Source organism: Panicum virgatum, chromosome 2K (assembly GCF_016808335.1).
Source record: "Panicum virgatum strain AP13 chromosome 2K, P.virgatum_v5, whole genome shotgun sequence".
NCBI lineage: Eukaryota > Viridiplantae > Streptophyta > Magnoliopsida > Poales > Poaceae > Panicum > Panicum virgatum.
In genome coordinates, this window is record NC_053137.1 from 55,445,327 (window position 1) to 55,472,510 (window position 27,184).

General features: G+C 46.9%; 1 protein-coding gene across 1 annotated transcript; it reads right to left on the minus strand.

The window, feature by feature from the left end:
- Positions 1-14,642: 14,642 nt before the first annotated feature.
- On the minus strand, positions 14,643-17,571 carry LOC120695478 (probable purine permease 5). The gene is made up of 3 exons (XM_039978717.1): positions 17,361-17,571; positions 15,584-15,797; positions 14,643-15,168 (listed from the first exon to the last, which is right to left on the minus strand). The coding sequence occupies exons 1-3, from the start codon at positions 17,569-17,571 to the stop codon at positions 14,643-14,645; spliced, it is 951 nt and encodes a 316-aa protein (XP_039834651.1).
- Between the last annotated feature and the right edge of the window lie 9,613 nt (positions 17,572-27,184).

Below are 27,184 nucleotides of genomic sequence, written 5' to 3' on the forward strand. Positions count from 1 at the left end.
GAGTTAAAGCAATCTTAAGTTTGACCAAGATTATAGAGAGAAATATAAAGATTTATGATATCAAATTATTGTACTATGAAAATATAACTAATAAAAAAATCTAATGATACTTAGTTTATATAATAAATATCATTATTCTATTATATAAATTTGGTCAAATATAAAAAAATTTAACTCTCCAAAATTGTTGGAATGTCTTATAATTTGGAACGGAGGGAGTACTCAAACTCTAGAAAGAAGAATCTAAACATTGAAAACAGAAAGCTCTGGCCTCCCGCAGGCCAAGTTCCTGCACTGCATTTCAGCTTTAGAAATACATGATATGATTTAATAGTAAAGTCATCATTTCAGTTCACAATTGAATACACGCAGTCACCTGTTCAGTTCACACTTGAATTAAAACAAAGGATTATCTCAGTTCAGTTCACAAGTGGTTTATACATGGCAGGAATGCACATCATTTCACAAAGGAATACATGCAGCCACCACTTCAGTTTACACATGAAAAAAAACCATCAGTTCACACGGCATTAAAATAAATCAATTCAGTTCACACAATCTGAAAATAGATCATATCAGATGGTACATCAATAGCCATTGGTTCAAAATGCATCACAATAACTTGATTGTCATGCACAGCTTGGCTTGTTCGAATCACCACAGAGTAGAATAAAATAAGAGGCCAAAGAATCATCAGTTTGCAATGAGTTAGTATGGCACTCTATTCTGTGCTCTAATGGAACCAATCATCAGTCATAATGTTTTTTGAGGCCATAGTCCTACAGTAGTTCACTAAAATCATAGTCCTACTTATATATCATTATATCTTTACTGATCCATTTTTTGTTGCAAATTCAGAACTAACTGCAGCTACGTGCTGAAACTAGGAGATAAGCCAACTGAATCATAATTGGAGCATATAATCAAGGTTAAGTGGCAATAACTAAATCTTAATAATCTGAACTGAGTATCAGATCAAGTCAATATAATCAAGGTTAAGTGGCAAAAACAAAATCTGAATAATCTGAACTGAGTATCAGATCAACTCAATATAATCAAGGTTAAGTGGCAAAAACAAAATCTGAATAATCTAAACTGAGTATCACATCAACTCAATATAATCAAGGTTAAGTGCCAATAACTAAATCTGAATAATCTGAATTAAGTATCAGATCAACTCAACTTCTGCATGTTACATATATACTGTAAATGTTCAAAACTACAAAATTCCTATGAACATCCAAGATATTGTAAACAACATCTAGTCTGTACTAAGCCATAGGTTTCTGACCAAGTTGAAACAATTTACTAAGCCATAGCTTTGGTCTCCACTTTGCTTTTGTTTTGCATGCCAAACATTATTTCAATGAACCTGGTTATGCTATTCAAGCTAACACAGCCTATTCTCAGAAGAAATCCCTGGCACAAAATGAAGATAAATTCCTTCTATCATGCAACACGATGCTGTATGCCTCTGTTCTGTTCTTGTACTTGATATTGGAAGAATACTTTTGTTTCTAAAATGATCCTGAACTTGACAATTTAACTTAAAATATAGGACCTTCTCTATATAAAACTATGTTTAGTCATTTATGCTTATCATAACCATACGAACTTATCAGATTCTTGGACTTGTGTTTCTAAAATCTGATGTCAATGAACTTCCTTGTGGCATGCACAGCCTACCTAGAAGCTGCCCAGGTCGGATGTCTTGCTGAAACTAACTAGAGCTACATGCTGAAACTAGGAGATAAATCGAAAATTGGGCAAAATCGAGAATCGAGTTACTGAAGATTGAGGCATCCATGATTGCGGGCTCTGTCCAGCGCCGGCGAAGTAGCCACCGACGCCGTTGAAGAAGCAACTTGAATCGCTGAAGGAGGTTGGTGGAGTACCACCCCCGAACAGGCCGAAACCCTCTGCTCGGCCGGCCGAACTCCTCTGTTCCGCCGCTCTACTCGAACTGTTCTTCTTGTTGGCCACTGCCGTAGATCCCCCCTGATGTTGCTGCGAATCCGCCGCCAGAGATGCCCCTTGGGCCTTCCGCGACTGCGCCGCCGCAGATGCCCCCTGGGCCTTCCGTGAGAGAGCGCCGCTGTAGATGCCCCCGGGCCTTCCGCGAGAGCGCCGCCGCAGCCTTCCACTCCCGAGCAGCAAGATGGGCGCGCGGAGGGAAGGGAGGAGGGGGATTTTATCAGCAAGATGGCGCGAACCTTTGGCGGCAAAGAAATCCCGTGATCGCGCACATCGGATCCACGCCGCCGTCGCCGACCCGCAGCACTTCGTACAACGCGGCGACAACACGTTGCTTCGCCTCGCACCACGCGCGGAAGCCGGCGACGAACAGTTACAGCTTAGAAAATGGAGACCATAGTAGGGCGAGGTAGCTAGCTAGGCTTGCGTGGTTGCGCCCACGCGCATGCATGACGCTGTCGGCGGCGCCGATGGAGCCGGCGGTGACGTACCAGAAACACAGCTGGCCTCATTAGCGAATCGAACCACCGTGATGTCCGCTTTACTCCTGCCGGTGCGGCGGTTCGCCTCGCCGGCGATCCGCGGCGGGGCCGGGACGGCAGGGGCAATCGCGCGGGGAAGAAGGGGACAACAAAAGACTAGGCGTTCTTTGCACATAACCAAGTCAATCGCAGCCGCACAATCCCGATCCAACGTTCGTAAGAGGACCCAGGGGTGGACGGTGTTTCATTTACCGTCCACCCCAGGTCGTTGCTCCGTTTGCCGATCGCCCCTGGGGCCTGCCGTCTCGCCCAACGACGCCGCGTTCCGGCTGCTTCCAGCGTACTTGGGGTCGGCCCGCACGCCCGGGGCACGTCTGCGCGACGGCGCCGGCAAGTCGGCGCTGTGATTCTTCGACGACGTTCGCCGTCCGCCCGGCCGATGGCTTGCCGAGAGGTGCTGTGCGTTAGCTAGGCTTGCTGAGAGGTCCGATGGCGATCCAATCCATTCGTTAGCTACTTGATAGGGCAGTGGAGTGCGTTAGCTCTGGGTCGCCAGGACAGGACAGGACGGTGGAGCGGCGCTCTGGGAGTTTGCGAGAATGCGTTCACTGACAGGGAGGGCAGGCAGCTTGTTCTTGCCGGCGGCGCGCGCGGCCGCAAGAGAAGAGCGCGCCAGCGCAGAGAACGCGAGCACGAAGCGGCCACGAGCAAGGACGCCGTACGTGGAGACCGCGCCGAGGGAGCCGGGGGTGACGTACCAGAAGCACAGACTCATCACACCTGCGAATTGAACCACTGTGGTGGCCGGCCGGCTTACTCCTACCGGTGCCGTGGCTCGCCTCGCCGGCGATCAACGCGTCGACCTCGGTGGGGACGGCGTGGGCAGTCGAAGCGGGGAGAAGAACGGAAGAGGAGAGGGAGAGGACCTGCCCTTTGCCCTTAACCAAGTCAATCTCAGCCGCACAATCCCCATCCAACGTCCACAACTGAACCCAGGGGTGGACGGTATTTCATTTACCGTCCACCCCAGGTCGTTGCTCTTGCTCCTTTTGCCGACCACCCGTGCAGGGCTGGGACCTGCCGTCTCGGTCTCGCCCAGGTTGCTTCCTGCCGCTAGCTGGGGTCAGCCCGCACGCCCGGCGAACGCCTGCGCCGGCAGCACGGCACTGTGGTTCAGATTCTTCGTCCCGACAGCGTTCGCCGTCGTCCGTCCGATGGCTTTCCGAGAGGTGCTGTGCTGTGCGTCGCCGGAGGCCGACAATCTAGGTGAGCCCATCGAGAAGCAATTCCGGGTGCTGGAGGCCGTTCCCCTCGAGGAGGATGGTGTGCCTCCACAGCCGGGCGTGGTGCGCGTGGTTCTTCTTCTCTCCTCTGTGCCATTGCGCCAACTAACATGTGTGTTTCCTTCGTCTTGGACGAGTCCATGTCCATGGATGAGAGAATCGGCCATTGCGGACTTCGTCGGACTGTCCTCCTCGGCCACGGCGATGTGCCTCTCCCCTGCAGCGCCAACGTGGGATGGGCATCAAGAAAATGGAACGTGGTGGTGTCCGATCGTTGATGCTTATCGGCAACTGAATTTTGGAGCGGGACAATGGTCACAATACAGAACGCCATGGTGGCACAAATGTAAGGATGGGTAGTTCCTGACCCGAAGCATCAGCTCGCTGTGCAGCGAAGCTGGGTTTCCAATTGCCATCGCAAACCCTGTACATACAGTGTACTGATGCTTGGGTTCCTCTTGGAGTCTTTGGTTGATTTACTTGAATCAAGCATTCAAGCCCTTTGGGTTCAATGTTTGTTCGTAGTCCAGTAGTAGTAGCTGGTTGTGATTTGTGGTTACAAAGTGTACAGCCTTTGCACATTCGCAAGTAAAAAAAAAGAATTTTCTGCAGCGAGCCTAAAACAAAGTTTACGATATCAACTTGCTGACGTTTTCACCGTGATCACCAGAGCCAAGATCTTGAACCCACTCATCGGGTCGTGGAACCAGATCACCGCGGCGACGCTCGTCAGGGGCACCCTGACGGCGTTCAGCACGCCGGCGAGGACGGTCGACGCCAGGTACAGCGCGCCGGTGCCGCCGAGCACGCTCAGCTGGAACGTCACGGCCGTCCACACACATCACGTTGGCGTACGCATTGCGCCGCATCGCCGGGAAGCCCTCGGCGGCGGCGAGCCCCGCGGAGGTGAAGGCGAACGCTCAGAGCGACACCGCCGCCTGCTGCTCCATCACCCCGTGGAAGCACCGCCGGCCGAGGATCATGGCGAAGACGAGCTCCGAGAGCGCGAAGATGAGGCCGTGGAGCGTCGACCCGAGCACGTCCAGGGCAAAGCCGAGCGCGTACTGCGGCGCCGTCACGCCGGGCGGCCTGTCCGACGCGGCGGGGACGGCACGGGCCATCGCGCGGGGAAGAAGGTGGAAAAAGAAGACTACCCGCTCTTTGCAATTAACTAAGTCAATCGCAGCCACCCAATCCCCATCCAACGTCCGTAAGAGAAGCCAGGGGTGGACGGTATTTCATTTACCGTCCACCCCTGGTCGTTAGCTTGCCGACCGCCCCTTTGACCTGCGGTCTCGCCCAACGCCGCCGCGTTCCGGCCGCTTCCTGCGTACTTGGGGTCAGCCCGCACGCCCGGCGTACATCTGCGCGACGGCGCCATCAGGTCGGCGCTGTGATTCTTCGACGGCGTTCGTCGTCCGCCCGGTGGCTTGCCGTGAGGTGCTGTGCGTTATTAGCTAGGCTTGCTGAGAGGTCCGATGACGATCCAATCCATTCGTTAGCTACTTGATAGGGACGAAGAGCGCGGACAGCGCGAGCATGGACGCCGCACCGTGGAGACCGGTAGAGGTAGCCGTGGCATAGCGGCATGGCGCTCAGGCGCTGTCGGCGGCGTGGAGGGAGACGGGGGTGATGTCCCAGAAGCTCAGCCTCATCAGCGAACCACCATGGTGTCCCTGCCAGTGCCGCGGCCTCGCCTCGCCTGCGATCAGCGCGAGGGGGAGGGCCGGAGGGGGGACGGCACGGGCAGTCGAGCGGGGAAGAAGAAAAAAAGACTGCCCATTGCAGTTAACTAAGTCAATCGTAGACGCACAATTCCGAACCAACGTCCATAACTGGACCCAGGGGTGGACGGTATTTCATTTACCGTCCACCCCAGCGCCTAGGTCGCTACTCCGTTTGCCGACCACCCTGGGCTCGCCCAATGCCGCCGCGTCCTGGATGCTGCCTGCCGCTACCTGGGGTCGGCCCGCACGACCGGCGAACGCCTGCGCCGGCAGGGCGGCGCGCGTTCGCTGCCGGCCCGATGGCTTGCTGAGAGGCGCTGTGCTGTGCGTCGCCGGAGGCCACAATCCGTTTTCGACGGCGAGAAAAACATCGAGAAGCTAACGTGCGTTTCTGGCGGCGAGCCGCCGGTCGAGAAGCAATTCCAGGTGCTGCAGGCGCACGGTGTGCCTCCAGCCGGGCGTGGTGCGCGTGTTGCTCTTGTCTGTCGGTGCCAACATGTGCTGCCTTTTGTCCTCGATTTGACGGCGCCGCCGTCTTGGACGACTCCACGGAGGGGAGAAACGGCCATTGCGGACTCCGTTGGACCGTCATCCTCGGCCACGGCGACGTGCGAAGATGGAACGCATTGGCGTCCAATCGTTGATGCATATCAGCGACTGGAACGAAATTGGCACATACAGAACGCCAGTGTGGCACAAATGCAAGGATGGGTAGTTCTTGACTGTAAGAGCAATATGTTTTGTTTGTTGTCTGACATCAGCTCGCTGTGCAGCGAAGCCGGGTTTCCAATTGCCATCACAAATCCTGGCGCCGGCTCGTCGTCGAGCTGGTAGCCTGAAATCTGAACTGCACGTTCGATCAATTGGTTGTGGATGCTCGGTGTGTTTTCTTTCTGAATCTTGCATCCCTAGTTGTAGTTACAGCTTAGAAAATGGCTTCCACGTTAAGTTCAACAGAAGTGTAAAACAGCAGATGGAAAAAAATAGTTCTGTATATTTTGCCTGCTCAAAAACAGTTCTGTATATTTTGCCTGCTCCTTCACAAATGTAATTGTGCCTTGGCAGCATATCTCGTGACCATTCTTTGCCAAGGCTCAGTACAGTAGTATACTGATGCGTCGGGTTCTCTTGGAGTTTTGGTTGATTTACTTGATCTAGCCATTTGGGTCCTTTGGTTGTTCGTAGTACTAGCTGGGTGTGATTTGTTCCGGCATCCAGGACATGCCGGCAGTGGGCCCAATGATCGCTTCCCATTGTATGGAGCAGGACAGCAGCGACAGCCAACAAACAGTGGAGCGGCGCTCTGGGTGTTTGGGAGAATATGTATTCGCGGATAGGGAGGGCAGAGGCAGCGTGTTCTTGACGGCGGCGCGCGCGGCAGCAGAAGAAGAGTGCGCCAGCGTGGAGAACGCGAGCCGAGCAAGGACGTTGTGGAGGCGACTGCGCCGAGGGATGATACAATAGTATCTGTGGGCACTGATTGCACTACAAGGTTCTGGCTTGTGAAAGATAATTCTAAACGCAAACAGAAGGATGATATGGTTCCTTCAAACAGATAGATTCTAAGTAAGTATGCTTGTACCATTTTTTACTTCATATATGTGTCTTTACAAAAATAGCTTGTCAAATATATGACAAGTTTTATCTCAGGTCACTCAAGATCGTAAAGAACCATGATACAGTAGTTTTATGCACCGACTCATCAAGGTGAGAAATTTTTGTCAATCTGAGATAGATAATATAATTCTTAATTTGATATCATGTTGGACTCACATATCATATTTAGCATTCTGATATCTCATTATGCATATGCATGCTATCCCACGAATTATTATATTATATGGTAAGATATAAACTTTTATGGCATTCAATATACATGCATTCCATATGGTGTAATCCATGTACCCTGGCGCAATCAAACAATGGCACATATTTGCTTTTGTCAGTACAAGTATAATTAAAGTAGGGTGCATATGCTCAAGGACACTGAACATGCACCCCTAAACTCCCTCTCAACAACCCAAATGACATTTGGTTTTTCCTTTTATTAGTTTTGTTTTTCTTGGATGAATCATATGCAAAGTCTTTGTTTGTTTTAGGTGTCAATCAGGACATGTTGAGACTTTTATAGCAAGTGGGTGCGCTCAAAACAAAATTTGTGTGTATATCCAGGACATCATAGTAGGTTTCTCTTTGCTGTTTTTTCTAAAAGATCTGTTTGGTGTTTGGACAAGCACAATCTTTCTTGTTTTATTTATAATTAACAATATTGTATTATATATGTAGGTTGATCCAAATGATAGACTTCATTATTGTAACACCCCGGGTGTTTGCACAGTAATTAAAAAGGTGTCTGCACAGTAATTGTGTATGTTTGCTATGCATCATGTGCTTGAATTGCTTAAAAAGGATCTTTTTATAATTATAAAAGGCTATATGTGTAATTATGATTTTATGCAAGGTTCTTTATTTAGTTATTTCTGAATATAGCTTTTGTGGAGGGTGTTTTTGCAAAATTTCAGTGCATTTATTGCATGACAGCAAATTTTGCTTTTAAGTCTATGTTTGAAGTGAATTTGCTTTGAAAAAGACAAAATTCCTAGAATTCAAAATCCCTTCAATGTTTTTAATTTTAGATCTTGAATCTTTGATCAAATGAATTTTTGCACAACATCAAAGTTGTAGATCTTGAAAAGTTGAACAACTTTCATGTTGAGCACTTTTTCATTTGAGCCCTATTTTAAAAGTTATCGCTGGTTTACAGAGTGGTCCCTAGAATTTTTGGAAATTTCAAAACGACCCTTATCCCCATCTCCCACCTCCCTGCTCTGTTCTCGCCGCCGCACGCCGGTGCCGGGAAGGGCTTTCCCGGCCATTACTTCGCCTCGCGCTGGCACCCACGCGTCGCACCGCTCCTCCTCCCCCTCCTATTGCCTCGCGCTGGAGCTCTTCGGCCGTGCCACGCACCCCCGCCACTTCCAGAGCCACCCCGACGGCCGCCACCGCGACGCCGCCGTGGACAGCCCCGGGCAGAGCCCGCCGCCCTCTCCTCACGCGTTCCCGAGCAATAAAGGAACCCCAGAAACCCATTCCCCTCGCTCTCTTGCTTTCCCCTCGCGCCCACGCCTCGGAACGCCGCCGCCGCACCACCCCGAACCCCGGCGAGCTCACCCCGCCACGGAGCCGCCACCACAGACCCGCTCCACCCCAATAGCCCCCACCATTAGCCGCGCCTCGCCCTCGCGCAATTCCCAGACCGCTTCCCCTCGCCCAACCCTCACCGGAGCACCCTCGCCATCGATTGCCTCCGCCGCCGAGTCGCCCTGCTCCGTCGAGCCGCTGCCTCCGAGCCCCTCCCCGCAACCCTAGACCACCCAGATGTGCGCCTTGAACCCGTGAAACTCACGCACCCCTCCACCCTCGCCGCCGGTGAGCCCCTCGCCGGGAAACCGCCGGTCAAACCCGCGCTCCCCCTCTGACCCGGCCCAGGGACCTCGGGTTTAGAATTCCAGAAACTTCGGGGGGTTTTGTGAATAGACAGTGACTCATAGGAATAGTGCCAGCAGGGACTTGTTTGTAATAGTTTGCTGTGATCTTTGAAATTCAATATCAATTCGTGGAAAAGTCGTAAAATAGTAAATCTAGATGTTTTGGAATCCTCTTGAAGAGCTCTATGTAGTAGAACCATAATATATTAGGCTTTAGTTACAAGTTTTTGCTGTAGAATTTGATTTATGTTACTAGTGCATAAATATTGGTTGTTTTTATCTTTTTCTTAAATACTGTATAAAGCCATGTCTTGCAGTGAAACTTTTATGGTAGTTTTACTTATGTGACTAGCTTTTCTATAAAAATTTCATGATCAGTTCTCTTGTGTAGCTATTTCTTTGATTTAATCCTTGTTTGGTAGACTTTTATGGTAAATAGTTTCGGTCAACCCGCGCTCCCCTCTGACCCGGCCCAGGGACCTCGGGTTTAGAATTCCAGAAACTTCGGGGGTTTTGTGAATAGACAGTGACTCATAGGAATAGTGCCAGCAGGGACTTGTTTGTAATAGTTTGCTGTGATCTTTGAATTCAATATCAATTCGTGGAAAGTCGTAAATAGTAAATCTGGATGTTTTGGAATCCTCTTGAAGAGCTCTATGCAGTAGAACCATAATATATAGGCTTTAGTTACAAGTTTTTGCTGTAGAATTTGATTTATGTTACTAGTGCATAAATATTGGTTGTTTTTATCTTTTTCTTAAATATTGTATAAAGCCATGTCTTGAAGTGAAACTTTATGGTAGTTTACTTATGTGACACTAGCTTTCTATAAAAATTTCATGATCAGTTCTCTTGTGTAGCTATTTCTTTGATTAATCCTTGTTTGGTAGACTTTAATTATGGTAAATAGTTTCTGTTCATATTAAATCGTGAAAATATTTATGTATGTTCTTTTTGAGTAACTTAGCTTGTCCAAGAAGTTTGAGCATCATTGCATGACTATAACAGGATATAAAAATGAATCTTTTTAATCTACTTTCTGTTTTGTTTATTTTCTCAGAGTTAATTCTATATAGATAAAATCATGAAAAATTCACAGTTGCTAGATCATTTCTGTGTCAACCTTCTGTTAAATTTTTAGCTTCTGAATTTCTCTAGTTTGATCTGTATAATTCAAGATTGTACTAGGTGTTGTCTGAATGAATGAATTGTTGTGATTAAATGGCTACATGTATTGGCATGATTTTTACAGGGTAGCTTAATCTGTTCATGTTATGCTTAGGGTAATTTTTGCTAAATTTATTATTGTTTGTGCTTTGAGTTATTTATTTATTAGCAAACATGGAATTAATTGCTATAGGAATCAACCACCACTCATTTTATGAAGCTAGTCAACTTCTTTTGTGCTGTTGATCATGATGCCTTGTGTAGTTAAATTTGGTATTTAACTACTCTATAAACGATTGCCCATGTGTGTATTTATAATGTTGTTCTTGCATTACATATAGACACGACTGCCTTATCGGACGGGACGTACGAACTGATCCCGGAGTCTGACGGAGGTGATATTGAAGCTCAAGTAAACACTGCTGAACTAACTGAAGCCCCGGACCAAAGTTCGGAAGAGCCTAGGGCTGAAATAGTTAGCAACTATCGAGAAGGCAAGCCCCGGACATAACCTATACGTCAAATTAATATCATTTACTGTTTTACTTACTTGTGCATTTACAGTTCTTAGGATTTGAATTGAAACCCTAGATGCATGATCCTAGGAACCTATGTACTGAACACTAGACTTGAGTTCGACTACTTGCTAAGCTTATAGGACCGGTAAAAGTCGAGTGATTGTCTGTCACTCGCGAGCTTTATAGGAATTGCTTGTTTACTTCTGTTATCAATATAAGGACGACGGACGGGGTTGTGATCGATATCGTAACTTCATGTGAGACCCCGTCTGTGTTAATGAACTTGCTAAGGTCGCGGTGTGTGGTAGCGATGGTTAAGTCTTTGAAAGTACTAGCCACATGCCGTCAATATGGTACGCGGCAAGCCTAGTAGCCGATTGGACCGGGGAGTGGATATACCTGACACTCTCTCTTAGGGATAGGTTTTATTTTTATGTTGCGCAACACTGCGACTTCAAGGGACAAGGGTGGACCTCGTAGAAGGGTGGACCTTGGAGCCCTGTAGTCGGGGAGAGTGTTCCTATCCACAAGCCGGAAAGAAAGGTCAACGGTTGTTTGGGAATGACCCGACGGTGTTCCAGACGTGTGTGCTAGGTTTATCCTTGCAAGGTTGAATTTCGATTCAGAATCGTCCGCCTCTCACGATGAAATGAGACTGCTTGATCTCTTTGCCACACAGAGTAAGAAGAGCAACAATATTATGATCAATCTTGATGTTTGCTTAAAGTTCTACCATGATTGAATAGTAGTTGCTTACATAGAATGGTTAATCAACTAGAATCTTGAAAGCTAAAACTTGAAAGTAAGGACATACTCTTTATTGCTTTTCAGCAAAAGGAAAACCAGAGCCTCACAAAACCTTGCATAGTCTAGCTAAAGTGGGCTATTTATACCCGTTGGCGGTTAAGTCTTGCTGAGTATTAGAATACTCAGCCTTGCTGTTGAACTTTCCTTCAGGTATGAGTTTTGAGGATCAGATCGCTAGCTTGACCTACCCTTGCTCGTTGCCTCCTGGCTGGTCCGTAGAGTGGGAGACGTCTGCGACCGGCAATGACTATGACGAGTGATACCATGCTTGGGCTAGCCTGGTGTCCTTTTGCGACGTGTTGTAGCCGTTATGTTTTATCTTCCGCTGTTTTAAACTCTGAACTTATAGTTGTGGCTTGTATAACTGCTTTACTACGTTTGGTCTAGTATTAATGCTTTAGAACCGGTTTGTAATAACTTTTATGCCTGTGATGTAAAAATTGTGGTTGTAATATCTCTGGACTCGCCTTCGTGCGGGGTATGCTTGTTCGATCCGAGAACCGGTGGTTGTATCGGGACGTTACCCGACAGACCGAGAATTGTTCCGTTTGAAGTGCGTTTGAGCCGGTGTTGCCTTTATGGTGATGGCCCGCGCACTTGAGCCGGGATAATTTAGGCAGTTCTGCCACAATTATCTCACTGAAACTGCAAGATTTCAAACTGTTGCTGAAGAGGTCAAAGTCTACAAGGGGGCTATTAATCACATAAAATGGCATCTACAGGTAAAGTATTAAAAAAACTATGGAATCTTTTTAGACATTTTTTTGGTTGTCTATTCTGATTACTACTAATTGCAGAAATAGAGAAAATTTGTCTCCGCAAGTTCAGATGGTACAGTTAGGATATGAGAGGTTGAGGATTGAGGGGTTATGATTTTTTTGAGATTCTTGTCAGAAAATAGCAGATGCTTATGTATGCAACAAATCGTCTTGCTACTGCTGCAAACTCAGTTTTTTGTAGCGGTTGATTCTACAACTGAGTTTGATGATGGTGAAACCGAAGGATAGTCTATTCCTAGACAATGCTGTCTAGAAGTTCTAGCTTAGCAAAATTTATTATTATGTACAATTAAACCTTCTTTTTTTTGTCTCATATGCTCCTGTTAATTCTATTCAGGTTGATAGGTTTAACTCATCCTCCACAGTAACTTGTTTAAGGGTTTGGTGCTCCCCATGTTCAACCATTTGTCCAACGCACATCACTTTACTAGATTGTTAGATCTGTGGAGAAGTCTAGAGGGAGTTATTGGGTCCGTGATATTACAAGGTGCCCTGAGTCCTTGACCTAACACCACCAAACAAATGCCCCGTTTTAAGCATTAGCCTGTTGATTATTCTCCTTTTCTACATCCTAGTGTTTAAAATAGCGGGCTAAGACATTTAGCGGTTAGTGTTTGTAGAGGCTAAGAAAAGCTATAGCGGGTTATAACATAGTTAAATCTTTTAGCGGTTCTGTAAATACCATGTGTGGAGAAATTTGTGACTCTCACCAACTTTATATGGGAACTCAACTTTTTATTCATCAAAACTTAATACAATATAGGACCATTGCACTTTTTATGTAGCTACCATAACATGACACTACTACACTATATGACGATCTTGCCTTTTCCTATTTGAGACCTCTTATGCCATGGTATGGCAAGAGAGGAGGGAAGCACCCTTATTTATAGGACTCCATGGCTTATATAGTTTTTTTATATACTTTTTTACAAAATATCTAACTTTAGAATGTTACTCATACTCATCTAACCATGCAAATATCTAATTTCTAGAGTATTCCATATTTCACCATGAAGCATGGTAACAATGATTCATTTGTACTCTCTAATTTTTTAGAAGCTTCTCACAATTATGCATTTCTACAATAACACAATGCAATAATAGGTTAGACAGGAAAATCTGAGACAACAGCGACGGCCAACAAACGGTGGTGGAGCAGCGCTCTGAGTGTTTGGGAGAATGTGTTCGCGAACAGTAAGGGCAGAGGCAGCGTGTTCTTGACGGCGGCGCGCGCGGCAGCAGAAGAAGAGCGTGCCAACGTGGAGAACTCGAGCCGAGCAAGGACGCTCTGGAGGCGGCCGCGCCGAGGGAGCCAGCGAATTGAACCACCGTCGTGTCCGCCTTACTGTGCCACGCGTAGCCTCGCCGGCGATCAACGCGCCGTCCTAGGGGGGAATAACGGCGCGGGCAACCAATCGGGGAAGAAGACCGGAAGAGGAGAGGACTTACTGCCGAAGTTAATCGCAGCCGCACAATTCTAATACGATGTCCATATGAGAACCCAGGGTGGACGGTATTTCATTTACCGTCCACCCCAGGTCGTTTGCCGACCACCCCTGCGAGGTGGGGCCTGCGCCGTCCGTCTCGCCCACCGCCGCCGTGTCCTGGCTGCTTCCTTCCTGCCGCTACCTGGGGTTGGCCCGCATGCCCGGCGAATGCCTGCGCGGCACAGTGATTCTTCGACCCGACAGCGGCCGCCGTCCGCCCGATCCCCGATGGCTTTCCGAGGTGCTGCGTGTCGCCGGAGGCCAACAATCTGGTTTCGACGGCGAGAAGAACATGACAAGCAAACGTGCGTTTTAGGTCAGCCGATCGAGAAGCAATTCCAGGTGCTGGAGGCCGTTCCACTCGAGGAGGATGCATGGCGTGCCTCCAGCCGGGGCGTGGTGCGCGTGGTTCTTCTTCTCCGTGCCATTGTGCCAGCTAACATGCATGCGCTTCCTTTGTCTTGGACGACTCCATGTCCATGGAGGAGAGAAACGGCCATTGCGGGCTTCGTTGGACTGTCCTCCTCGGCCACGGCGATGTGCCTCTCTCCTGCAGCACCAACGTGGCGTCCGATCGTTATGCGTATCGGCGACTGAAATTTGGAGTGGGACAACGGCACTGTACAAAACGCCACGGTGGCACAAATGTAAGGATGGGTAGTATCTGACATCAGCTCGCTGTGCAGGGTTTTCCAATTGCCATCGCAAACCCTGTACAGTGTACTGATGCTTCAGGTCCTCTTGGAGTCATGGTTGATTTACTTGATCAAGCCCCTTGGGTTCAATGGTTTTGGTTTTTCGTAGTCCAGTAGTGGTAACTAGTAAGTAGCTGGTTGTTATTTGTTGTTACAAAGTGCACCTCTTGCACATTCGCAAGGGAAAATAATAATAATATTCTGCAGCGAGCCTAAAACAAAGCTTACGATATCAACTTGCTGACGTTTTCTTGACAGAAGAGGAGTGCCCAACCATGTAGGACGCGAACCACCACACTGTGATCACCAGAGCCAAGGTCTTGAACCCGCTCATCGGGTCATGGAACCAGATCACGGCGGCGACGCTCGTCAGGGGCACCCTGACGGCGTTCAGCACGCCGGCGAGGACGGTCGACGCCAGGAACAGCGCGCCGGTGCCACCGAGCACGCCTAGCTGGAACGTGACGGCCGTCCACACCATCACGTTGGCGTACGCGGCCTCGCCGCCGCGCGCGAACCGCGCCGCCTCGCGCCGCATCGCCGGGAAGCCCTCGGCGGCGGCGAGCCCCGCGGAGGTGAAGGCGAACGCGCAGAGCGACACCGCCGCCTGCTGCTCCAGCACCACGTGGAAGGACCGCCGGCCGAGGACCCTGGCGAAGACGAGCTCCGAGAGCGCGAAGATGAGGCCGTGGAGCGCCGACCCGAGCACGTCCAGGGCGAAGCCGAGCGCGTACTGCCGCGCCGTCACGCCGGGCGGCCTGTCCGACCCGGAGTCCAGCACGACGATCGCCACGCCGCTGGCGATCAGCACGTCGTCCGCGGCGGGGACGGCACGGGCCATCGCGCGGCGAAGAAGGGGTAAAAAGAAGACTACCCAGTCTTTGCAATTAACCAAGACAATCACAGCCACACAATCTCCATCCAACGTTCGTAAGAGAACTCAGGGGTGGAGGGTATTTCATTTACCGTCCACCCCTGGTCGTTACTCCGCTTGCCGACCGCCCATGGGACCTGCGGTCTTGCCTAACGCCGCCGCGTTCCGGCCGCACGCCCGGCGTACTCCAGAACCACGTGGAAGGACCGCCGGCCGAGGGCCCTGGCGAAGATGAGCTCCGAGGGCGCGAAGATGAGGCCGTGGAGCGCCGACCCGAGCGCGTACTGCCGCGCCGTCACGCCGGGCGGCCTCTGTCCGACCCGGAGTCCAGCGCGACGATCGCCACGACGGCGGTGATCACGACGACGGCGTTGAGGGAGGACAGGCTCAGCCTGTTCTTGGCAACGGCGCGGCCGAAGAGCGCGGCGAACGCGGGCGACAACACGGCGACGAGTGAAGCCGTGGACGTCGGGAGGTACGCGTACGCCCACGCGTACATGAGGTTGTCATGCGCTATTTTTATTTATTTATTTATTTTTTAATTATTTTCTTTTTTTTCAATAAATCTGCATTTTTTTTAAAAAAAAGGAGAAAAACAACCTTACAAGACACACAGATGCGACCAAAACTCTTTAAGAGCATGGAGACCAGCAATAACTTTCATAAGAGCATACAGATAAACTCCCTCTCTATCCAGATGTCTTTCTCCGCCTCCGTTACCGGCCGTTACCCTCTATTCTATCCAAAAGGGCATAGGGGTAAAAGGGAAAAAACACGAGGACACACAGGTGCGACCAAACTTTTTAGGGGCATGGAAGCTGGCACCAACTTTTATAAGGATATACATGTAAAAGATTCTAGAAGAGAAGGCTGGGTGGCATTGGTAGCGAAGCAGAGGAGGGAGCGAACAGCCGGCAGGGATCCGTGTGATGTTGACGGAATTTGCTAACGGGAGGTGACAGAAAGGCCATACAAGTGATAGAAAATAAAACAGAAGCCATACAAGGAACTTTCATTTTTCTAGTGTCATATAAGGGAGTGCTATTTTTCTAAAGCTATACATAGAATTTTCCCCATTCCTAACTATGAATTCTGGCTGGTGGCGCTGCTGATAGAACTTTTTTTTTTGAAAAAAGCCGCTGGTAGAAATAAAAGGCCTCATTTTCTGGATTATTCTTACAAAGATGCATGATGCTTTCACGTATACACACAAGATCACTAGCTAACCGAACTAGATCCTCTGCAGTACTACTACCACCCCTGCACTTGGGTCACTGACTTGCGGGTCCGGCCTCACACATCAGTGAGGGGGTAGCAGTGAGGGAGTCTTATTTCATTATTTCCACACACGTGACCCAATAAATAAACATATTTGTGTATACAGATACAGATCTCTCTGTAGTTGGGTCACTAACTAGCGGGTTCGGCCCCACACATCAGTGAGGGGCAGCACTAAGAGAGTACACGTGACCCAATAAACATATGTATATACAGATACAGGTCTCGCATTTAAAAAGTCAAAACTTACAATAATATAATAGCTATTTTTAAAAAGGAAAAATAATATAATAGCTCTCAGCAGCGTTGTGCGAGCCCCAGCTGCCAGACGCGTACGTCTGGCTTTATTCGGACAGCATGCGGCCCGTACACGCTAAATGGATCACACGCAACCGACGCTCACCCGATCAGTCTCTGACCCTGCTGATCACCAGCTGCTGCGTCCTTCAAATTTGCATGCACGGACTGCGCGCACGCCTGATGGATCTCCACGTCTGAAGAGTTAAACCACCAAAACGGGCATACCTGATTCGATCCGGTGTATCTTGCGAATCGAATCAATTTGGCTTCTGGAAAGTTCAGATGATATATATGGAAAAAAAACAAGGGATTGGATTTGCAGAGGACGAGAACCTACAGTTGGGTTTGGGTACGTACTTTATTATCTGGTTTTATTCAGGTTCAGGCGTCCGTCCGCGCACTTGTCCTGTTTCCACCCGCCAACGCCAGGCCCCGGGCGGCGACAGCAGCCAGGGCGGCTGCTGCTCCAACGCGCGACCTGGAGCCTCGGGAGGAGACCAGCGTGCCGGCCTGCAGGGTGCAACGCAGCAGCAACCCTAGCGTGGATTGCTGCCACGCCAAGGAAGAAGGCTACGGGCGTCAACACGAAGGAGGCAGCCGCGTAGAACGACGGCGGCGGCGCTGCTTCCGCGAGGTGATCGCCCCAGCAGAGGGCCTCAGCGAACGCAAGGCTGACGACAACCGTGGCGAGGGCACTGAAGCAGTCCATTGGGGTTTAATTCACTTTTTAGCTAGGCTGATCACCCAGGATGAGACGAGATGTTACTGATTGTTGGGGGGGCGGGACGGATCAGCCGACCCGGTGGCAGATATATATGGAAGAAAACTTGATGGGGACAGGACGGTAAGTCCTCAAACTGTTGGTCGTGAAGACCCATCTCGAGGACTGTCCCCATCAAATCTTCTTCCAATATAACTAACTAGGGTAGGAGTAGGATCGGAGTCGTTGTGTCCCACCATCGAGGCCATGGAAGACGATACATCCTTGTTCTAGAGGGAGTGAAAACTATTTTTTTTTGTGAAACAAAGAGGGGGTGAAAAGTTGCACTGGCAATCTCTCGACAATTACCTTATTATTACCAGACAATAGGGCGGAGCCAGACACGAATTCGAAGCACGTCGGGTTCACCAACACCAGTAGTGCATAGTATATTTCCCAAAGGACTCATGAAATTTCGTCAGGTTCGTTGGGGGCCCTGTCCCGAGCTTAGTGAAGTCCGGCCGGGCGCTCGCCCGCTCTGGAGAACCCAACCATATGCTCTCTTGCTAATGCAGGTCGTCCCCATCAACTAATTAACATGCTGGTGGGGGTTTTTTTTTTTGCTCCTCAGTCGGTTCCGATCCCTCTCTCTCCGTTGTTCGTGGACGCGAGCATCTTCATTAGATTTCTCAGTTTTTAAAAAAAGTTTTACATTTCGTATACACGTCTTAATTGGATTTGTCATCAGTTTCAGTGATTTCCGGTTCCCATGGCCATTTTTCTACTCAATCATCCATCCAGCGCGATCGAATTCATCAAAGAGCTAGCTAGCGAGCGGTGGTGTAAAGAGAGGCCCGCCCGGCCCCCAGCACATCATCCTGGCCAGGGATTATTAGCAGTGTCCTGTGGAATGCTACGAGACTTGGGAGCGACAGCTGTTCCGTCCGTCGCTCTCGACCCCTCCATCGACAGGCAACACGGAGGAAAGCCAGGCCAAAGCACTCGAGCCTAAACGCTCCAAGCCTCTAACCGATTCGTCACAGCCCAAACACGAAGAAGGTCGTTGGAAAAACGCGGGGACAAGGAGAACGCAGATATATATACCTCGCAACGTGTGCGCAAACGTCAGCTTGGTTGTCCACACTCGGCGCTACTGGGCAGCCGGAACGCATGGGAACCTCCGACTCCGAGCATGCGGTTGCCAGCAATCATCTTCCATGTGAGATTTCTCCGTCCAACACGTTAGCTACTATAGTTAACTTTCCGGGCGACTCCGCCGCCGCCGGCCGGCCCGGCCATCGGGGTTAGTTCTCGTCGTCGATCAACAAGGCGATCTCCGCACCATTCGCTAGATAGCTGGTAGGGCAGTGGAAGAGACGAATGGAGAGTGCGGAGAACGCGAAGACATGCTCTGGTTGAAGTTGCTAGGTTAGCTTGATGCGCATCTAGACCGATAAATGCTAATGGTAAGTTTCGGTGATTAATGACAATCATATGTGACTAACGTGTGTTTTAAAGAAAAAATCAATGATTAATTTAGTCTCATATGAAATGTGAAAAGAGACTCCTCAATTCGAAACAATCATGCGTGTCAAGGACTCAATTTCAAAGATTAAGGACCTTTCTAGTCTCAAGAGTCACAAGAAGATGAAGGACACTTAATTTAATTAGGGTTTATAGTTTTTAGTTCTTGACGGTACTATTAAGAGGGGCTCATGAGTTAGTAGCTTGATCAAAATTAAGTTGGCCTTAGAAATCTTGCACACTCGCTCAAAAACAGCCCTAGACAGTCAAAAGAATTCAACACAACACTTGGAAGAAGAAACAATCAAAGTTACATTCAACTCCAAGTCAATTCAGCTGAAAACGAAAAAAATAGTAGCACCGGTTTAACAGATGCTCATCATCGGTGCATCCGACGCTTGGCGGAAGAACCGATGCCCTGTCGGCATATCTCCTCTGGATGCAAACAGAAGTCAAGTTAACACAATCTATAGCACCGGTTGAACCGACGCTCCCAAATAAAGCACCGGTGTAATAGATGTATCATGTTTCAGAGAGCATGTTTGGTGGACCTCAACTCACCTTCAGCACCGGTTGATCTGACGCTTCAGAAACAACCATCGGTGCATTGGATGTACTATATTCCAGAGAGCATGTTTGAGTGGATCAGTTTACCTCTTCAGCACCGGTTGAACCGATGCCCCTTCGGAGCATGCACCGGTGTAATGACGTAAGCCTGGACACTGTGTCAGAACTCCCAACGATTACTATTTGGACACAGAGAGACCGGTTGAACCGACGCCCTCAACTTTAACACCGTCGATTCTTCCGATGATCACGATTTTTCTACAGTGAACTTTCAACGGCTATGTGACCCTCTCCACTCTATATAAGGGCACCCCCTGGCTCATTTAAGCTGCCTTTGACGCATTGAATACCTGAGGCCACCCTTGAGAAGTGAAGAGAGTGAGTTGAGCAATGAGATGAAGATCTAGAGCATTAATTGTGTTCCAACCTTGAAGAATTCAACCTTTGCAAGTGTACCAAGTGTGCTTGAGCTAGGACCAACTGAGTGTAGGTCAAGTGAAGGCTTAGGAGTTTGTTACTCTTGGTGTTTGACGGCACCTAGACGGTCTTGGTGATCGGGAGGTTTTTGGTGAGCTCTTGGAGTTTGTGGGAGCCCCAAAAAGAGAAGCTTGTACACGATGTGAAGCTCGCCATTCCGGAGATGGAGAAGGAGCATTCTTAGTGATCACTTGCTCTTTGGTGAAGCAAGGGAGCAATACTCTTATGTGGGTGCTCTAACGTGGATTAGAGGGGAGCGTCAACGCCTCGATACCACGGAAAAAAATCCGGTTGTCTCGTGTCTCTTGCATTTACTTTCATAGCAATTAAGTTTCTTTGTTTGTTACCTTGCTCTTGATTGCTTGCTACTTGACTAGGACAATCGCATGATAGTGTGACTTGTTGCATAAGAATTAATCTTGCTAGTGTGTTTTTCCTTAGGCAAATTGAACATGTTAGTGTGTTTACCCACATAAGGATTATTTGCTAGTGTGCTCTAGTGATTAGGTTTCAATTTATAGATTGGGCAAAACTAGTCTAGGTTAAGGATTAGATAGAAATTTGAAAAAGTCCTAATTCAACCCCCCTTCTTGGGCCTCGATCCTTTCAATTGGTATCAGAGCGTAGGCTCTCTTTGATAGGCATAAAATCCTAGAGATGGCCCCGGGGAGTAGTGGACCGCCCAAGCTAGATGGGAGAAATTATAGCTATTGGAAAGCTCGCATGGCGGGTTACCTTGAGGCTATTCATACCATCTGTTGGGAGGTCACGAAAAAACCTATTGTTGGTGCTTGGAATGAGGACCAAATCAAATATCATGCTAGAGTCAAGAATGCTTTGTTTGATGCTCTTAGTGAGGAGATATTTGCTCGTGTACATAGCAAAAAAAACTGCTCACGAAATTTGGAAAGAGCTTGAGACCATTCATGCTGGGTCTACAAAGCTTCGTGAGGAGAAGTATCAAGTGCTCAAAGAAAAAACTCAATGATTTCAAAATGTTTCCCAACGAGCTAGTTGAGCAAATGTATACTAGATTGAATGTGCTTGTTGAGGACATTAATGCTCTTGAAATTTCTCCTTTGTCTAATAGTGACATCATTCGGAAGATTCTTCACTCGCTTCACAATCCCAAGTAAAACATTGTCACCTCATTGCTCTATGAGAAAGATCTCTCAAAGCTTGAAGTGGGTGAAGTGGTTGGAAGAATTCGATCTCATGAGATGTTCCTCTTGGGAGAAGTTGATCCCCCACAAGCCAAGAAGGATCTTGCACTCAAAGCTAAGAGTAATCACAAGTCCAAAAAAAACAAATGCAAGGCTCCCTCACCAAGCTCAAGTGATGATGAAGCTAGTGAAAACTCAAGTGATGAGAATGGTGATCTTGAGCTTGCACTTCTCATGAGGAAGACTTCCAAAATGATGTCAAGGCTAAACAAGAAAGGGTACAACTATGATTCAAAGAAGAACAAATTTCGTACCCGAAGAAGCAATGACAATGCCAAGAAAATATGCTACAATTGTGACAAATATGGGCATCTCTCATATGATTGTCCCGAACCCTCAAAGCTCAACAAGAAGAAAGATGATGATGACAATCAAAACAAACACTCAAAGAAAAGTCATGAGAAGAAGGACTTCAAGAAGAAAATGTCTCTTAAGAGAAAAGAAGATATCAAGGCTTTTCTTGAAGAGTGGATCACCGATGGTGAATCCTCAAGTGATGATTCAACTGATGATGAATCCAAGAAGAAGATAGTGGGGATTGCCATGTATGATGATAGTGATGATGAGCCATCTCTACCTCCACCACCCATGTGTCTCATGGCAAGAGGTAACTCTAAAGTGATCGATGATGACAACTCCTCTAGTGATGAAAGTGAACATGATTTATCTCCTAATAAAGTGCAAACCATCCTAGATGAGTACCAACAAGTGATCAAGAAGTACAAATCTAAATGCAAAATTCTTGAATATGAATATGCTAAGCTTAATGCCTCAAACAATGAGTTGCTTATTAGACACAATGAGGTATTAGAAACTCATGATACATGTATTATTTCTAGCAAGCAACTTAGAGAGGGGCATGACAAGTTACTTGCTAAGCACAATGAATTTAATGTTAAACATGAGGAAGTAGTTTTGCTTAATAAGTCACTTACTTCATACAATAAAAAACTTAAACTTAATTATGCCAACTTAAGTATGAAGTATCAAGAACTTGACCTTGCCTTTAATGCCTTGGATGAAGAAGTAAAAGAAACTCAAAAAGAAGTCATCAAAGTCAATGTATCCAATTCTTGTGATAATCTTGTGGATTTGCCTCACCCTACTACTTGTCATCATACTTCTCCTTCTTGTTCAAAGACTAACCATAATATGGAGAAACAATTTGAGGAGGAACTTGAAAGCATGACCAAATACGTGTTCAATGTGACAAGGGGAGAATACTTGCATAAGGAGATTCTCTTCCACAATGCAAGGCACTTTGGGACAAATGGACTTGGATCATTTTCCAAGCCTCCGGAAAATTGTCCCAAGTCGCCGGAGCTCAAGGCATGTTTCAATAAGGAAGTTGGCTCATTTTGCCAACATTGTCGCATCACCGGGCATCATACAAGGGAGTGTCCAATTCCTACTCGCCCACCTCCTACTTTGCCTCTTAACTAAAAGTCTCAATTCAATGAACATCATTTCTTGTTAAGCAAGCTTAAAAGTGACAAGGTTGAGGCAAAATTTATTGGCACTCAAATGAAGAAAAAGCTACCACGCCAACTATGGGTTCCTAAAGCTTTAGTAACTCATGTCAAAGGACCCAAATTTGATTGGGTTCCAAAACCTCAAAAATAATTCATTTATATGTAGGTGAACTACAAAATCGGTGGAAAGCATTGGGTGCTTGATAGCGGATGTACACAACACATGACCGGCTATGTAAAGATATTCACCTCACTAGATGAAGATGTGGGCGATTATGAACATGTCACCTTTGGTGATAACTCAAAAAGAAAAGTGGTAGATTTGGGTAAGGTAGCCATAACCAAGGATCTCTCTATCTCAAATGTGTTGTTTGTTGAATCGGTTAGTTTCAATTTGTTATTTGTTGCTCAACTTTATGATTTAGGATTAATATGCACCTTTAGTGATAGTGAGGTTGTAGTGACAAGCAAGGAGGACAAAAGCTTAATATTCAAAGGATTTCGACATGGTAGCATTTATCTTGTTGATTTCTCATCTAATGATGCAAGCTTGGCGACATGTCTCTTCTCCAAAAATTCCATGGGTTGGCTTTGGCATCGCCGCATTGCTCACATTGGCATGAGCCAACTCAAGAAGGCTTTCAAAAGAGGTATGGTGGTTGGTGTCAAAGATATTACATTTGACAAAAATAAATTGTGTAGTGCTTGTCAAGCTGGGAGACAATTTGCATCATCACATCCCATGAAGGCTTATTTGTCAACATCAAGAAGCTTGGAACTACTACACATGGATCTCTTTGGGCCAACCACCTACAAAAGTATTGGCGGTAATCTCTATTGTCTTGTAATTGTTGATGATTACTCTAGATATACTTGGACTTTCTTTTTAGAGGATAAGAGCAAAACTATGGGGATCTTCAAGACCTTTGTCAAGCAAGCTCAAAATGAATTTGAGTCAAGTGTTTAGGAACACACAAGTTGAAGAGTTTTGCAATGACATTGGGATCAAGCACGAATTCTCATCATCTTACACACCCCGACAAAATGGAGTGGTGGAGATGAAGAATAGAACTTTGATCACTCTTGCAAGAGCAATGTTGGATGATTATGGCATCTCACAAAGATTTTGGGCGGAAACCATCAACACTGCATGTCATGCATCCAACTGTATCTATCTCCACCGCTTCTTGAAGAAGACGCCCTATGAACTTCTAATTGGGATGAAGCCCAACATCTCATATTTCCGGGTCTTCGGTTGCAAGTGCTATATCTACAAAAAAATGGAACCACCTAGGCAAGTTTGATACTAGATGTGATGTTGGTTTTCTTGCTGGTTATTCATCAAACTCCAAAGCATATCGAGTATTCAATAATGCCACACGCATGATTGAAGAAACTTGTGATGTGGAGTTTGATGAGACTAATGACTCTCAAGGGGAAGAGTTTTCTTGTGATGATGTAGGTGATGAACCACTTAGGAAAATCATGAAGAACATAGTCGTTTGGCAAGTTAAGTCAAAGGAGAAAGTTGAGGAGATATAAATTTCATCCACCCAAGTTGAAGCCACTTCCAAGGATGACTCCAAGAATAAAAAAAGAGAGTACATCTTCACATCACCATTATGAGTCATCCGATGAAGAAGATGGCGCCTCACATCCTCCTCATGACACCCAAGATGAACAAGTGTTTGAAGAACAACTTCCATTTGATGACACCCACATCATAAGTGAATAAGCCTAAGCTCAAGCCGAAGATCTTGAACCACTAAAAGAATCATCGTCTCAATCACAAGAGAGGCTCACAAGAACTTCAAGGAATCATCCCATTGACTTGGTCATGGGTGACCCCTCCGGTGGAGTAAGAACTCGTAGACATCAATATGTCTTTTTTGTGAACATTACTCGGTTGTTTCTTGTTTGGAACCCACAAATGTAGATGAGGCTCTTGAGGACCCGGATTGGGTAATGGCCATGCAAGAAGAGCTCAAAAACTTCACTCGCAATGAAGTTTGGGTTCTTGAAGAACGTCCTCAAGACAAGAATGTCATTGGCACTAAGTGGGTCTTCCGCAACAAACAAGATGAGTATGGTGTGGTGGTTCGCAACAAGGCAAGACTTGTGGTAAAGAGCTTTGCACAAGTTGAAGGGTTAGATTTTGGTGAAACATTTGCCTCCGTTGCAAGACTTGAAGCCATTCGTATCTTTTTAGCGTACGCTTCACATCATGACATGAAACTCTTTCAAATGGATGTGAAGAGTGCGTTCTTAAATGGTTTTATTAATGAGTTGGTGTTTGTTAAACAATCTCCCGGGTTTGAGGACCCTAAATATTCTAATCATATTTATAGGTTGCACAAGTCGCTCTACGGGCTCAAGCAAGCGCCAAGGGCTTGGTATGAATGCCTTCGTGACTTCCTTCTCAACAAGGGCTTCAAGATTGGGAGGGTGGATACAACTCTATTCACAAGAATCATCAATGAAGAGCTATTCATATGTCAAATCTATGTTGATGATATTATTTTTGGTTCAACTAACCCCACTCTTTGCAAAAAATTTGGAGAAATAATGGCTAAGGAATTCGAGATGTCCATGATCGGTGAGCTCAACTTCTTCCTTGGGTTTCAATTCAAGCAATTGAAGGGACTTTCATCCACCAAGAAAAATATACTAAAGATATTCTCAAGAAATTCAAGATGGATGATTGCAAGCCGATCAAGACTCCAATGCCAACTAATGGAAATCTTGACTTGGATGAGGGAGGTAAATCGGTTGACCAAACTCTTTATCGTTCTATGATTGAGTCAGTTCTTTACCTAACCGCATCTAGGCCCGATATCATGTTTAGCGTATGTATGTGCGCTCGCTTTCAAGCTAATTCTAAGGAATCACACTATAGTGCCATTAAGCGGATCCTTAGATATCTCAAGCATACGCCTAGCATAGGCTTGTGGTACCCCAAAGGCGCTAGTTTTACACTCTTGGGATACTCGGATTCGGACTTTGCCGGATGTCGTGTGGATCACAAGAGTACATCGGGTGGGTGCCACTTGCTAGGGCGTTCCTTAGTCTCTTGGTCGTCAAAGAAACAAAATTATGTGGCCTTGTCAATCGCGGAGGCGGAATACGTTGCCGCCGGGGCTTGTTGTGCTCAAATTCTCTACATGAAACAAAGCCTCTTGGACTATGGTGTAGTATTAGATAGGATCCCGCTCCTTTGTGATAACGAGAGTGCCGTTAAAATTGCTAATAACCTAGTTCAACACTCCCGTACCAAGCACATAGATATTCGCCATCACTTTCTAAGAGATCATGTGGCAAGGAATGATATACTACTTTGTGGTGTCCGTTCTGAAGATCAATTGGCGGATATCTTCACAAAATCTCTAGATGAGAGCACCTTTTGTAGGTTGCGAAGTGAGCTTAATGTCTTAGATGCCTCTCACGTCATGTAAATGCCTTGTCATGTAGATGCATTTCATATATACATATGTTAGGGGCTTGTCTAACTTTGTCAAGATAGTGATGAACACGAGTTTTGCATGAGCCAGTGGTCTTGGTTTTGCTCATGGCATGAAGAATGGTTCATCATGAAGAAGCTTGCCAAGGGTTTAAACTTGACAAGATAGATTTAAATTCTTGCAATGTATTGTGTTTGTCATATAGAATGCATCCATGTTTAATTCCTCGATTTGCATTGGCATTGCATCACGTTAGTAGCATCACAAGGGAGCAAATCACACTTCAAGAAAGATATTCATGCTAAATATGATATATCAACTCTACAAGAGTGATAAGATCAATGTTGCGCTTTCATGCCTATTGAGCCACGTCCTATCGAACTTAAAGTTTCAATCTATAAGTTCATAGGCAAAGTGGCTCATACATTTGGTTTTTATGTTTAAACCACGCTTGTATCTTAATTTGCCTATGTTTGTATAAAAGCTTGCGAGCATTATATGTATGAGTGTTTGAGGGGTGAGGTTGTCGCTCAAAAATGGTCCAAATTGAGTGTTTATGGCTTTGGTTTTGGATATTTGGATCAGAAGTAGAGTTTGTAGTTTAGCAGAAAATTTTCTTAACCACCGGTTAAACCGATGCCCTGTTTTCCCCTGCATCGGTTCAACAGGTGCTTAACTTCTTGTGGTTTGGTTTCTGCAACGTCTCTGGAATAATTTTCGGCAGTTACACCAACAGCCACCGGTGCATCCGGTGCTTGACGGATCAACCGATGCCCGTTGGCGGTTCTTCCGGTGCTACTGCGAAGTTTTCTTGACTCATGTAGCCTCTCTGGACAAACCTCCGCACGTTACACCGATGCCCATCGGATACTCCGATGCCTCGCTGGCGGATCTTCCGACG